Source organism: Telmatherina bonti (genome assembly GCF_933228915.1).
Source record: "Telmatherina bonti genome assembly, chromosome: 4".
NCBI lineage: Eukaryota > Metazoa > Chordata > Actinopteri > Atheriniformes > Telmatherinidae > Telmatherina > Telmatherina bonti.
Window position 1 is genome coordinate 4,226,693 of NC_136622.1, and position 12,995 is coordinate 4,239,687.

At 48.7% G+C, this 12,995-nt stretch overlaps 1 protein-coding gene across 1 annotated transcript in view; it reads left to right on the forward strand.

The window, feature by feature from the left end:
* The window catches only part of atp2b3b (ATPase plasma membrane Ca2+ transporting 3b), a gene marked incomplete at both ends in the record, with an annotated part of 115,303 nt that overhangs the window by 34,396 nt on the left and 67,912 nt on the right, over positions 1-12,995 (forward strand). Inside the window, 12 exons of the mRNA XM_079239556.1 lie at positions 3,184-3,309; positions 5,028-5,153; positions 6,970-7,029; positions 7,274-7,315; positions 7,433-7,597; positions 8,557-8,628; positions 8,707-8,849; positions 9,998-10,130; positions 10,230-10,339; positions 10,492-10,626; positions 12,300-12,406; positions 12,496-12,571. Of these exons, the coding sequence (XP_079095682.1) occupies positions 3,184-3,309; positions 5,028-5,153; positions 6,970-7,029; positions 7,274-7,315; positions 7,433-7,597; positions 8,557-8,628; positions 8,707-8,849; positions 9,998-10,130; positions 10,230-10,339; positions 10,492-10,626; positions 12,300-12,406; positions 12,496-12,571 (1,295 nt within the window). The remainder of the gene's footprint in view (positions 1-3,183; positions 3,310-5,027; positions 5,154-6,969; positions 7,030-7,273; positions 7,316-7,432; positions 7,598-8,556; positions 8,629-8,706; positions 8,850-9,997; positions 10,131-10,229; positions 10,340-10,491; positions 10,627-12,299; positions 12,407-12,495; positions 12,572-12,995) is intronic.

A 12,995-nucleotide genomic window follows, 5' to 3' on the forward strand; every position in this document is an offset into this window, starting at 1 on the left:
GTCATTCCCGTCCCAACTCAGGTTCCTCGTCATTCCCGTCCCGATGCTGGTTCCCCGTCATTCCCGTCCCGACGCAGGTTACCCGTTTCCCGTAATTCCCGTCCCGATGCAGGTTACTTATCATTCCCATCCCGACGCAGGTTCTAAGTCATTCCCGTCCCGACGCAGGTTACCCGTCATTCCCGTCCCGACGCAGGTTCCCCGTCGTTCCCGTCCCGATGCAGGTTACCCTTTACCCGTCATTCCCGTCCCGACTCTGGTTTCCCATCATTCCTGTACCGACGCAGGTTCCCCGTCATTCCCGTCCCGACGCAAGTTCCTCGTCATTGCCGTCCCGACGCAGGTTCCTCGTCATTCCCGTCCCGACGCAGGTTCCTCGTCATTCCTGTCCCGACGCAGGTTCCTCGTCATTCCCGTCCCAACGCAGGTTGTCCGTCATTCCCGTCCCGACGCGGTTACCCGTCATTCCCGTCCCGATGCAGGTTACCCTTTCCCCGTCATTCCCGTCCCGACGCAGGTTACCCATCATTCCCGTCCCGACGCAGGTTCCCCGTCATTCCCGTCCCGATGCAGGTTACTCTTTCCCCGTCATTCCCGTCCCGACGCAGGTTACCCGTCATTCCCGTCCCGACACAGGTTCCCCGTCATTCCCGTCCCGACGCAGGTTACCCGTTCCCCGTCATTCCCGTCCCGACGCAGGTTCCCTGTCATTCCAATCCCGACGCTGGTTGCTCGTCATTCCAGTCCCAACACAGGTTCCCCGTCATTCCCGTCCCAACGCAGGTTCTCCGTCGTTCCCGTCCCAACGCTGGTTGCTCGTCATTCCAGTCCCAACACAGGTTCCCCGTCATTCCCGTCCCGACGCAGGTTCCCTGTCATTCCAATCCCGACGCAGGTTGCTCGTCATTCCAGTCCCGACACAGGTTCCCCGTCATTCCCGTCCCAACGCAGGTTCTCCGTCATTCCCGTCCCGACTCAGGTTACCCGTCATTCCCGTCCCGACGCAGGTTCCTTGTCATTCCCGTCCCAACACAGGTTCCTTGTCATTCCTGTCCCGACGCTGGTTTCCCGTCATTCCAGTCCCAACGCAGGTTCTCCGTCATTCCCATCCCGACGCAGGTTCCCTGTCATTCCAATCCCGACGCAGGTTGCTCGTCATTCCAGTCCCAACGCAGGTTCCTCGTCATTCCTGTCCCGAAGCAGGTTCCTTGTCATTCCCGTCCCGACGCAGGTTACTCGTCATTCCCCTCCCGATGCTGGTTCCCCGTCATTCCCGTCCCGACGCAGGTTCCTCGTCATTCCCGTCCCGACGCAGGTTTCCCGTCATTCCCGTCCCGACGCAGGCTCCTCGTCATTCCCGACCCGACGCAGGTTTATCGTCATTCCCGTCCCGACGCTGGTTTCCCGTCATTCCCGTCCCGACGCAGGTTACTCGTCTTTCCCGTCCCAACGCAGGTTCCTCGTCATTCCCGTCCCGATGCTGGATTCCCGTCATTCCCGTCCCAACGCAGGTTCCCCGTCATTTCCGTCCCGACGCAGGTTCCTCGTCATTCCCGTCCCAACACAGGTTCCACGTCATTCCCGTCCCGACGCAGGTTACTCGTCATTCCCCTCCCGATGCTGGTTCCCCGTCATTCCCGTCCCGACGCAGGTTCTTTCCATCTGTAAAACCTCCAAGTTAACCATAGAACAAGGAGGTGCTGACAGGTGACAGGAGACGTAACGCTGCCATTCTGATTATCTCTGGTTCTGGGAATATCTTGTGAATGTATTATGAAATGTATAATATGAATTCACAAGAAATAATCCATCACATGGACGTGTGATGGACGCCGCGGTGAGGGAGGACGCTGAGTCGGCTGTTAATGAGGGACAAACATCAGGCAGGGACATTTAACCCTCTGAGGAGCAGGGGTATTTTAGAGAAATAAACCTTGCATGACTTTTTTAGTTTAAATTATAATTATAATCGCTGTGCGCCGTCGGAGCGGCTGCAAGTCTGTGTGGCTCCTGTCTGTTTTAGCTTAGTCTATTGAGTCGCCAGACAATTTGAATTTCCCTTTTAGGGATGAATAAAGTCCTATCTATCTATCTATCTATCTATCTATCTATCTATCTATCTATCTATCTATCTATCTATCTATCTAAAAACACTACCTTTCAATGCCCCATAATGTCCTATACCTCATTTGAATCGAAATATCATAAACTGCTATGTAAATGAGGCTTCTTTGCTTGAAATAAAGAGTATTATAATTAAAAATACAACTGAAAAAATAAACGAAAATTAGAATATCACACTTTATTCCAAAAATAAGGAGGCATCATCGGCTCTGATTGGACAAACACATGTCATGCGCCAACGACAAGGGCTCTGATTGGAACACAACACTGTATCACTTATGAATGGGCTACAGTGATGCCGGAACTACCGTCTGAAAGCCCGGAGTCTCCCAATTAAGAGGGGAAAAAAAGTAAGTTTCTATCTTTTATGGTTCGAAAGCTATGCTGGATTAAACACAACATGGTCCGTGGCATCGCCGACGATGCCGGCGTCCCCAGAGTGTTAAACAGAAGCTTTGCCGTCTGCATGACTGCAGCGAGCCCTCGGCTTCAGTACAGATGTTCAGAGTTTGTAACGTTAAAATGTGACAAACTGAACCAAAAGGTGCGGTTGTCATGGCAGCGATGTGTGTAATGGGGACCACCAGACTGGTTCTCCAGCTGGTACGTCAAGGCTCCAGTTACCTAACCTTTACAGATGCAGCTTCATTCACACATGACCTGCTTTGGACAGTCAAACAGACGTTTAGGCATGTTTTTACGAAGACGTTACCAAACTTCTGTCGCTCCGTCAGTCCACGTGGAGTCTGGCTGAGGTGTGTTTATCAACGTGGGTTTGGAGCACGGGCGATGGCATGCAGGTGGGTTTTAGAAGGACTTGCTCCAAACTGAAAGAATCTAAGTCACTGTGTGTTTAATGTGAAATAGTGCAGGACACAGTCTTCTCCTCACGCTGGAGGTTTATTGATGGAGTAAAGGAGGCTGTTGGTGCAGTGAAAGTATAGCTGACCTTTGTTGTGACTTTTACTGCCAAACGTCGGTCAAGGCGTTGAATGACCTCACTGGAAGCACAGGACACCCATGCAAAGTTAATTTATCAGCAACCTGTGCATGTTTCAGGGGACCTGCTGCCTGCAGACGGCATCTTGGTCCAAGGCAACGACCTGAAGATAGACGAGAGCTCGCTCACAGGAGAGTCTGACCACGTACGCAAATCTGTGGATAAGGATCCCATGCTGCTCTCAGGTTTGTTTCCTTTCTTCCAGTGCTGCTTCTCATCTTCTCCTGGCCTCGGTGTGCAGTAAACACGTCCCTCTGTCCGGTATGATTCTACAGCAGCTTTCTGTCCCCGACCAGACAAAGCAACAGCTGGCAGACAGCTGTGGGATGAATGGTGGGCTTCATTTAGCTAAAACTGGAAAAACATCTGAAAAGCAACGAAAAGCGGCAAAATACACTTAACTTTGTTTCTATTTGTGTAAATTATAAAACAGGTAAAATTTGTTCCTCTTGTATGAATGGAGTTAGAAAAGAATTGCTTCATAATGACTGACGAAAACACAACCTTGTTGCAGAACGATGTTCCTACGGTAGCCCAGAGGGGACAAACAAAAGCACCAGAACCTTAAGAAGAATATCTTTAGCCTTCATCCCAGAAAACCTGCTGGAGTTAAGCTGTTGAAACAAGATTTTAGGTGCAAATATTATGTTTCCAAAAGTCCTAAAAAAGTGACAAAGTGTGTTTTCAAAGAGCTGCTGACTGGGAAAAGCTTTTAGGCGCAAACAAAACCAGTTGTCTTCTTCTGCATTTTACTCAGCCGAGCACGTTTATTCCTTCCTTACTCTGAAGAAACAGGAACAGCTGACTGATGGTGTGCTCCATCAGGGCTTCAGCGCGTTCAGGATGTCAGAACTGCTCCACAGGTGTGGTTTCCACCTGCCTTTATTTCTATCATCGCATTATGAAAGCCACCTGGAGCTAAAACTTCACCATTTTGTTAAAACTGAGGACATTTCTCTTGACTTTCACTGATTTTGTCAAACTTTTCAGCTTCACTGAAGCCCTTAAAGGAAAGTCGTGTCATGTTGTCCAGGATGAAAACACAAACAGGCATGTGTTAAATCACCATTAAGTTATGGAAAAACAATAAAAACAACTGAATTGGGAGATAATGTCAGTAAAGTTGTTATGTTGGTCTCATGCAAATTTTAGACTTAAAGTCAAACGAAAACTACTCTAATAATCTACAACACGTGATAAAATAACATAAAGACTCACATGAATCTTATTATAGATCTTACCGTAGATGGACTGGTGGGAAAAAGTATTTTACTGCCGATCAGTTCAGTCGGGTTCTTTGGAGATCAGTTATGGGATGGAAAAATGAATTGATTTACGAGGCTGTTTGTTTGACAGTTAGACTTTAATGGAGCAACTAACTGGTGCATTAAGCATCACAGAGACCAGTAAGGATGGGGTCTCAGTGAACTGGATTAGAGGTGGCGGAGACATCTGCAGGTGGGATGAAAGTCAGGAGAACGAAGTTTAGAATGAGGAAGAAAACACATCTTCCTCACTCAACCTCTGCAGAAACGTCTTCAGACGTTGGTGGAAATATGGTGGAATGGAATATTTCAGCTTTTGTGTGAGCGGTGTGATGAACCGTGGCTGAATGTTGGGTTGACTCCTAATGTTTGCACCAGGCTGGACCATGTTCCTCATCCTGGTCTATTTATGGACCGTTTTTTCACGCTTCTGAAAGAGAGGGGAACAAAGACACAACTTTGCATGTTTTAGGGTCTCTAAGTCACGTTTTTCAGCTTTACTGACGTCTAAAAGCCCAAAGCTCCGTCTGACCACACAGCCAGGAGATCTTCTCCTGGCATGATAAATATTATCAGGAGCTAAGCCGTTTGTGCGCGCCACCCATCTCGTAACAGAATCAGTGTGTTTGGATGTTTAGGGACCCATGTGATGGAGGGCTCGGGCAGGATGCTGGTGACGGCTGTAGGTGTGAACTCCCAGACGGGCATCATCTTCACCCTGCTGGGTGCCGGAGACATGGAGGAAGATGGGAAAGAGAAGAAAGGTAAGAGATCTGGTGGAAGAACTTTTACACTTACTTTTTCACCAAAAGTTCAAGATATTGTGTTTTAAAAGTCGTATTTCAGCTTCTTCATAGTTTAAAGGAGAAATGAACAAATTATGAAGCTTTTACTTTGTTTTTCTGTAAGCAAGTCTGCAGAGAACAGGTCCTTTCTAGCATCTCCATGGATAATTATTTCAGTCCTCTCAAGCCAGTTAATATGCACACACACACACACACACACACACACACACACACACACACACACACATGGATGGGCTGCTGAAAAAGCTTCTGGCTGCAAGAGGGGGCTCCAAGACATGAACATCTATTTGAAATGACTGGAAATGTAATGATATATTCAGAATTTGGAATAAAGTCAGATAGCCATAAACCAACATACCCAGCTGAACAGAATAAAGTTAAAACAAAAACCCACAAAAAGACACCAAACAACCATAAAAGACTCAAAAAGGACTGCGAAGAGATATAAGATGGACAAGGAGTCACAAAATGACGTTTAATTAAAAATTACAGCAGAGAGACAAGAAATAACCGACAACAGAGAACAACCCATAAATACATGCAGAAGACTTAAAATGTCCAGACATGAGATTTTCTTCCACAACAAGGCCATAAAGCGAAAACAGACACATGACAAAAGGACCACTGAGAGAGAAAAAGGCCTTAAGAGACAGCGATGGCAGAGAGATGACAGAATCCCCACAAACACTCAGAGACAGACACAAACAGCCACACAAAGTCCCAAAAGTGCTGCAACGAGACATGAGAAGGTCCAAAAGAGGTCCAGAAGACCCTGCAGACATACGGGGGGAGAAGATGAAGCATCAACAAGCTGATGAGGGGAACAGACGTCCAGAGAACATGAAGCACAAAGACATGGAGACAATCAGCAGGGATGCCTGTCATGGCTGCCTTCTCACTCAGGGAGGGGGCGGGGAGGGGGGGGTCACATCTGTGCCCCGAGGCCTGATGTCATAATCCATCCATGCTCACACTCTGCAGCAGCCATGTGTCCGTGTGGTTAGACAGGAAATGCAGCAGTTTAACCTCACCGATCATTTAACCCACATCCTCCCATCCATCGCCCCCCCCAACTTCCCACCCCCCCACTCCCTAACCCGGTCTGTTCTTCACCCCTCTCTCACTGTTCTGTCTCTGCATTTCCACTCTGTTGTTTCACTTCCCTCCTTTAATCTGAGAGAAGCTGCAGATTCAATCAATTATTGAGAGAGTGGGGGAGGAGGCAGGGTGGGGGGGTAAGGGAGAGGAGCGCTGGTTGGTCAGTGCATGAAGCATTAGTCTATGTTCACATCTGCTCTGGAAGGGCCCTGCAGTCGGAGCACAGCTGCAGACAGGCTGCAGACCTTTCAGGTGGATGTCGTTATCGCCTCCGCTACGGGGGGGGGGGGCATGCCGTGTCGCTGGCATCATACATGGAGACAACATCATCAGGAAACACATGACAACACATTAGTTGATGATGTTTATTCACTATCTTATTATTTATGGTGGTGCTTCTGTTCCTGTAGTGTGAGCTGGATCACTCAGCCAGGATTTACTGGAGCTAATCAATAATTCAGAATCCGTCTACAAATACCATAACATGTTAGCTCTTCCTAGCCCTGGTTGTCCTTAGCCTTCATGTCAAAGCTGAGGTAATATTACATTTCATTTTTCTTCTTTACTGTCGTCTCGGCGCTGCTTGAGGTTTTTATTCTTCCCTTTTTTTGCTCTTTTTTCCCTTTTTGCCACATTTCCCCCCAAAACCTTCCTTCTTCACACATTCCTGAAACAGATGACACTTCTCAGTTGCTCATCTCATCTACAGATGCCAGTAACAGCACAGTCACCAATGGTATGTGAGCGTAAAGTTGTGTGTCCCGCTCCTTTCCTCAGTCCTGAGTGGACCCCACGGTGCAGTGAAAGTGACCTGATGGACTCTAACCATGTTTCTGGATCTGCTGGATGAACATGTGTGATCCTTGACTATTCTTCCCTTCAGCTTTGTTTCTCTGTGGCTTTTTGCTTTTCTGTCCCAAAATCAGAAATATGAACTGTTTGTGACTCTGACAAGTCTAACCGAGCTCTCCGTCTCTCAGGAAAGCAGCCTGACGGCGCCGTGGAGAACAACCAGAACAAAGGTAAAACGTGTCCATGACCAGCCCGGCCTGGCGAGGGATTACATCCGTTCCAGGTCTCTGCCGACAGGAACGTACCAGAACTTATCCATCTTTTATGTTTTGTTTGTGTTTTTTCAGCCAAGAAGCAGGATGGAGGTGTTGCCATGGAGATGCAGCCTCTGAAGAGCGCAGAGGGAGGGGAGGTGGAGGACAGAGAGAAGAAGAAGACCAACGTTCCAAAGAAAGAGAAGAGTGTGTTGCAGGGCAAGCTGACCAAACTGGCCGTTCAGATCGGCAAAGCAGGTACGCTGGCGGCGCCAAGCCGGTCGGCTTAATGCCATTTAAATGAGAATCTAACACACATGCACGCGTAGGAACTCTGCAGTAAAAACCAGACATGTAGATGTGGTGTGCTGGAATGTGATCACACAGAGCTTCAGAGAGGATGGCGTTGCAACAAGAGCACGCTGCCGAGAAAATGTCTGTCTGAGGGTTTTTTTAGTCTTAAAAGATGAAAAGAGTCATTTCAGACCTTCGTGCAACGCAGGAGGAGTCTGTAAATACCTGCGTCTCTTCCATCGCAGGATCGTTTCATGGAGCCTGAAACGTGATCAGCCTTCATCTGTGATGAAGGAGGATCGCGTGGCGTCCATTCTGAGGCCGCGCCGCCGCGCTGCAGGTGCATCGTGGTAGTTTGCTGGAATCCTGGTCAGCTTTGGCTTTGTGCAGAAAAGAGGCTGGTTCCACCAGCAGAACCACAAGATCTTACCTTCCTTCATTTGTTTTTTATTTACCAGGAGACACTTTGAGACCAAATCCCTCTTCGGAGGGAGACCTGGCCTTGAGGTGCAAAGTCCCCCTTTGGATCAGATCATTTCTGAGCCGAGACAAGAAACCTGAGATGAATATGCTGAATATGTTGTTTCTGCATGTTGAATGGTTAGAGCAGTTAGCTCTCTGTTAGCCACGTAGCGGCTGGCTGTGAAGCAAAGCTCCGCTCTGCTGGACCGAGGGGCTGCAGATCTACTTAAACTGTAGCTCTGGAACATTCAGCTCTACCTTTTCATTCTTATGGCAGGAAATACTGTTTCAGCTTTAAACTGGTGAAACTGTGTTTTAACTGGCCGGCTAAATATCAGCGAAATCAGTCCTGATTTAAAAACTGCGGCCAGCTATGGCCGACGTGATGGGACAGAATGTGTGTAGCATGGAATGATGCTGGATTAAAAACCTGTCGACGCTTTCCTTTTCTCTCCCTGCAGGTTTGGTGATGTCGGCCATTACTGTCATCATTCTGGTGCTTTTCTTCGTCATCAACACATTCGTAGTGAAAGGTCTGTGTGGAAAACGTTGCGTTTCATGGTGACACGTCTGGCTTGGCTCGTCATGAAGCCCGGTGCTCTGTGTTGCAGGAAACTCCTGGCTGCCGGAGTGTACTCCAATATACATCCAGTATTTTGTCAAGTTCTTCATCATTGGAGTGACCGTGCTGGTGGTGGCCGTGCCGGAGGGTTTACCTCTCGCTGTCACCATCTCTCTGGCTTATTCTGTCAAGGTAGATCCCTGCATGTGCTCTACTGACTGATGTGTGGATGGAAGCTGAGAGGCTGTTCTTCATCCAAACCCTGCAGCGGTCCTGAAGTGCAAACCATGCTACTAATATAATAAACGCAACGACAATTAAAACTATATTAAGCTGGTGTAAGAGGCGGGGAGGTACCAGTGGACAACATGGGGGGGCATCCAATCAGCAGTTTCTCCTGTTGTCCTCTCACCGTGGAAACAGGCTGAGGAAGGTAGAAGAACTATGATGCATGAAAAATCCTACGTTTTACTGGTTCATGTCGACGTCTCAGCGTCTGGCTGTCAGAAAGAAGGATGTGTGTCAAGTCATCCGTGTTCTGTTAGGATGAATATAATAATTGTAATTATTAATGTAATTATTTACTTCCCGTCTGAGATCAGAATAAAAACATCCGTTTCTCCCGTCAGGGTTAGAGATCAGAAAGGAACACGGCATCCTGTTAGTTTTCCTCATAACGTCTTATGAAAAGAGCATTTCCCAGTCCAGCAGCACTTCCAGCTGGAATAACTGGAATATTCATGATCAGAACAGAAGGACTGTAGCATAATGGGAACAGTGGTGGGTTTTATTCTGTCTCATGAGCGTAGAGAGGAGTCGTGTTGAACAGGAGAACCCGATCCTGCAGCTTTCCATGCATCCCTGCTCCAACCTCCTGACTAACACTAACCTGTGCAGAATGTCATAGGCTGTTGGATCCATGGAAGCCAGGTGTGTTGGAGCAGGGATACATGGACAACGTGCAGGGCAGCGGGCCTCGAGGACCGACTGGACACCCCTGCTCTAAATGCTGAACTTTACATGTGTTTGCTTCAGTAAACGAGACAAACATGAGGAAACGAGCTGCAGGTGGAACCCAGCCGGGATTCTGCCGTCGTTAAGCAGGACTGATGCGTGGTGCAGCCGGAATCTGGCATGAAATCATTTCTCCACACAATTTATTTGCTAAATTAAAGTAAAATGTCAGTCAGAGTGTTTAGTTTTATCCAAAACAGTTTAAACTTGTCTGCTTTCGTGTGTTTTATGGCTTAATTCCATTTTCCACTCTGACATGACCAACATGGCGGACTGTTTCCTCCACGCAGCCTTTAAGTAATAACAATAAACAATTTTACTCACAGAAAATGATGAAGGACAACAACCTTGTGCGACATCTGGATGCGTGCGAGACCATGGGCAACGCCACGGCCATCTGCTCTGACAAGACGGGCACCCTCACCACCAACCGAATGACCGTGGTGCAGACTTACCTAGGTGAGGCATCACCTCCTCCCCCCTGCGCTGTTGGTTACCTGCATGCAGCCGCAGCTCGGAAGGTGATTCTGATGAGACAGAACTTCTTGTTGCATCCAGGTGATGTGCACCACCGTGTGATCCCAGACCCCGGACAGATCAACCCTCGGACTCTGGACCTGTTGGTCAACGCCATCGCCATCAACAGTGCTTACACCTCCAAGATCTTAGTGAGTCCTGCAGGGAGGCACAAGTGTTCTGCAGAAAATCTGATGGAATCTGGCATGTTTGCAGAGCCTTCAGTCATGATAAAACACATTTTCACTGCTCTATCTGCCTCCTTTCTCTCACCTCCACACCACATGACTTGTACTCCCAACAGCCGCCGGATGTGGAGGGGGGTCTGGCCAAGCAGGTGGGCAACAAAACCGAGTGCGGCCTGCTGGGGTTTGTACTGGACCTTCAGCGGGACTACGCCCCGGTGAGAGAGCAGATCCCTGAGGAGAGACTGTACAAGGTAAAGAAGTGGCCATCTTCACATTCTGCTCCAGCATAAATAACGTTTATTCTAACTTCCAGAACTTCCAGTCACGTCAAATCTCAGCTTCACCTCCTTTCATAAGTATGGTCGTCTTCATCCCATAACGCAGACATGTTTTAGTACTTATTTACAGGCTCCACGGATCGCAGAAGTTCCCCCAGCATGAAGGGAAAACATTCAGGTCTTTGTGTGCATCAGATAAACAGTTGTCACATAGCTGCAGATGGAAACTGTCCTGATGTCCAGAGCAAGTCCAAGCCTTTCGCTGGAGAAAGGAGAACTTGTTCATGGTGAAAACATCAGAAGTTAGGCTTTTTCCTCTGAGCATCCTGGATTTTCACACCACTCTGAGCTGCAGTTCTGCAGGCCGCCGTTTAACTGGAGGTGTGGGGGTGTGAGACCTGGCGTAGACTACACGTCACCCGCCTCACAGCAGACTGCGGGGGACGTTCCCCGCCCTCGCCACGCTAAAGCAAAAAGCGCCTCCGTAGACGTCTCTCCTGAGCAGATAAAAAGTAAAGCATCTGCTGCCTGATGTTTGCAGACGTGATTCATTCTTACATCAGGTCTCTAAAGCTGTTCAGATAAATCCCTGGATATTTAGACCTGGATCTACTAAAGGTTGGCATGTGCTGAAACATGTACAAACTGCGCTCTGAGGGTTGCTTCTCCAAGGTTACAGAATAGTTCTAGACCGTTCACACGCATGTGTTGGGAGGAGAACATGTTCATGTGTTGCTTCAGCAGCTGCAGTGTGATTTATGAAACCTATTGCTGATTGATTATATTAACAATGTTTCTAAAGGACATACAGTGTATGTGTGTAATTGTGCACATGGCTGCAGTTATTGTCACCAGAAGGAGACGTGGAAACAAAGCAAGGAGACGCAGAGAACGCCTGGTGGGAATATTTCTGGGATGAAGGAGGAAACAATCATCCAACATGTGGCTTATCCGGCATGTTGGAGAGGAGTCACACATCCTGCAGATAACAGATCACCTGCAAACCGTTCAGCCACACACACAGAATTCTAGACTCCACATGCAGACGACGACACACACTGGGAAGTTAGCAGATTTAGCCTCCATGTTGCTGTCGGCAGGCTGCGATGCCTTCCTGATTTCTAACAGGTTCTGCACGCATACAGGGATACGCAGCGAGTTTCAGGCCGACTTGTAGTTTTACTGGATCCTCAGTCTGATTTCACTGAAAAAGTTTCTTGCTGTTCGAGCCGTTTCCCAGATTTATGAACGTCTCGTCTCGTCTTCATGCTGCTTATCCGGGGTCGGGTCGCGGGGGCAGCAGCCTAAGCAGGGAAGCCCAGACTTCCCTCTCCCCAGCCACATTTGCCAACTCTGCGGGGGGGATCCCGAGGCGTTCCCAGGCCAGCCGAGAGATATAATCCCTCCAGCGTGTCCTGGGTCTTCCCCGGGGTCTCCTCCCAGAGGGACGTGCCTGAGATTTATGAACGATTTGCTAAATTTAATGCAAAGTGGTGTTTATGCAGGTATTCCGACGTCTTTGCTCAGACGGGTTCAAACTTCTTTCTTCATAAACAAGTTTGGATGCAGCTAATAGAAACTGTCCTTTAAATAAGTTCAACTTTGAATATGCAGCTCAGCATTTAATCCTCTGTCCTGTCTCTCAGGTGTATACGTTCAACTCAGTGCGGAAGTCCATGAGCACAGTGATCAAGCTGCCTGACGGCACCTTCCGCCTCTACAGCAAAGGAGCCTCTGAGATCATGCTGAAGAAGTGAGTGATGGAAGAAATGAAACCAGACCAGACTGGCTTTAGACTTGCTGGACAGTTTAAATGTGAGGCGATGTCTCGTGTCTGTCCAGGTGCTCCTACATCCTGGACGCCAACGGAGAAGCTCGCAGTTTCCGCCCACGTGACAGAGATGAGATGGTCAAACAGGTGAGGCTGGCTGGGAGCATTAAAGGTACAAATGTGGAGTTTTTACGTGCCTTCATACAAACGTTCTGCTGGAGGAGCTCACACAGCCTGAAGGGAGAAGTCAGATAGAAGAAGAAATGTGAGAAATGTTTCTGATCATTAACTCTATGATGACGACAACCAGGGTCATAAATGTTCCCTTGCCCGGACGCGGGTCAACGGGACCCCCTTCTGGAGCCAGGCCTGGAGGTGGGGTACGGGAGCGAGCGTCTGGTGGCCGGGCCTTCGCCCATGGGGCCCGGTCGGGCTCAGCCCGAAAGGGTTACATGGGCCCCACCTCCCGTGGGCTCACCATCTGCGGGAGGAGCCGTAGGGGTCGGGTGCAATGTGAGCTGGGCGGCAGCAAGGGGCGGGGACCCTGGCGGTCCGATCCCCGGCTGCAGAA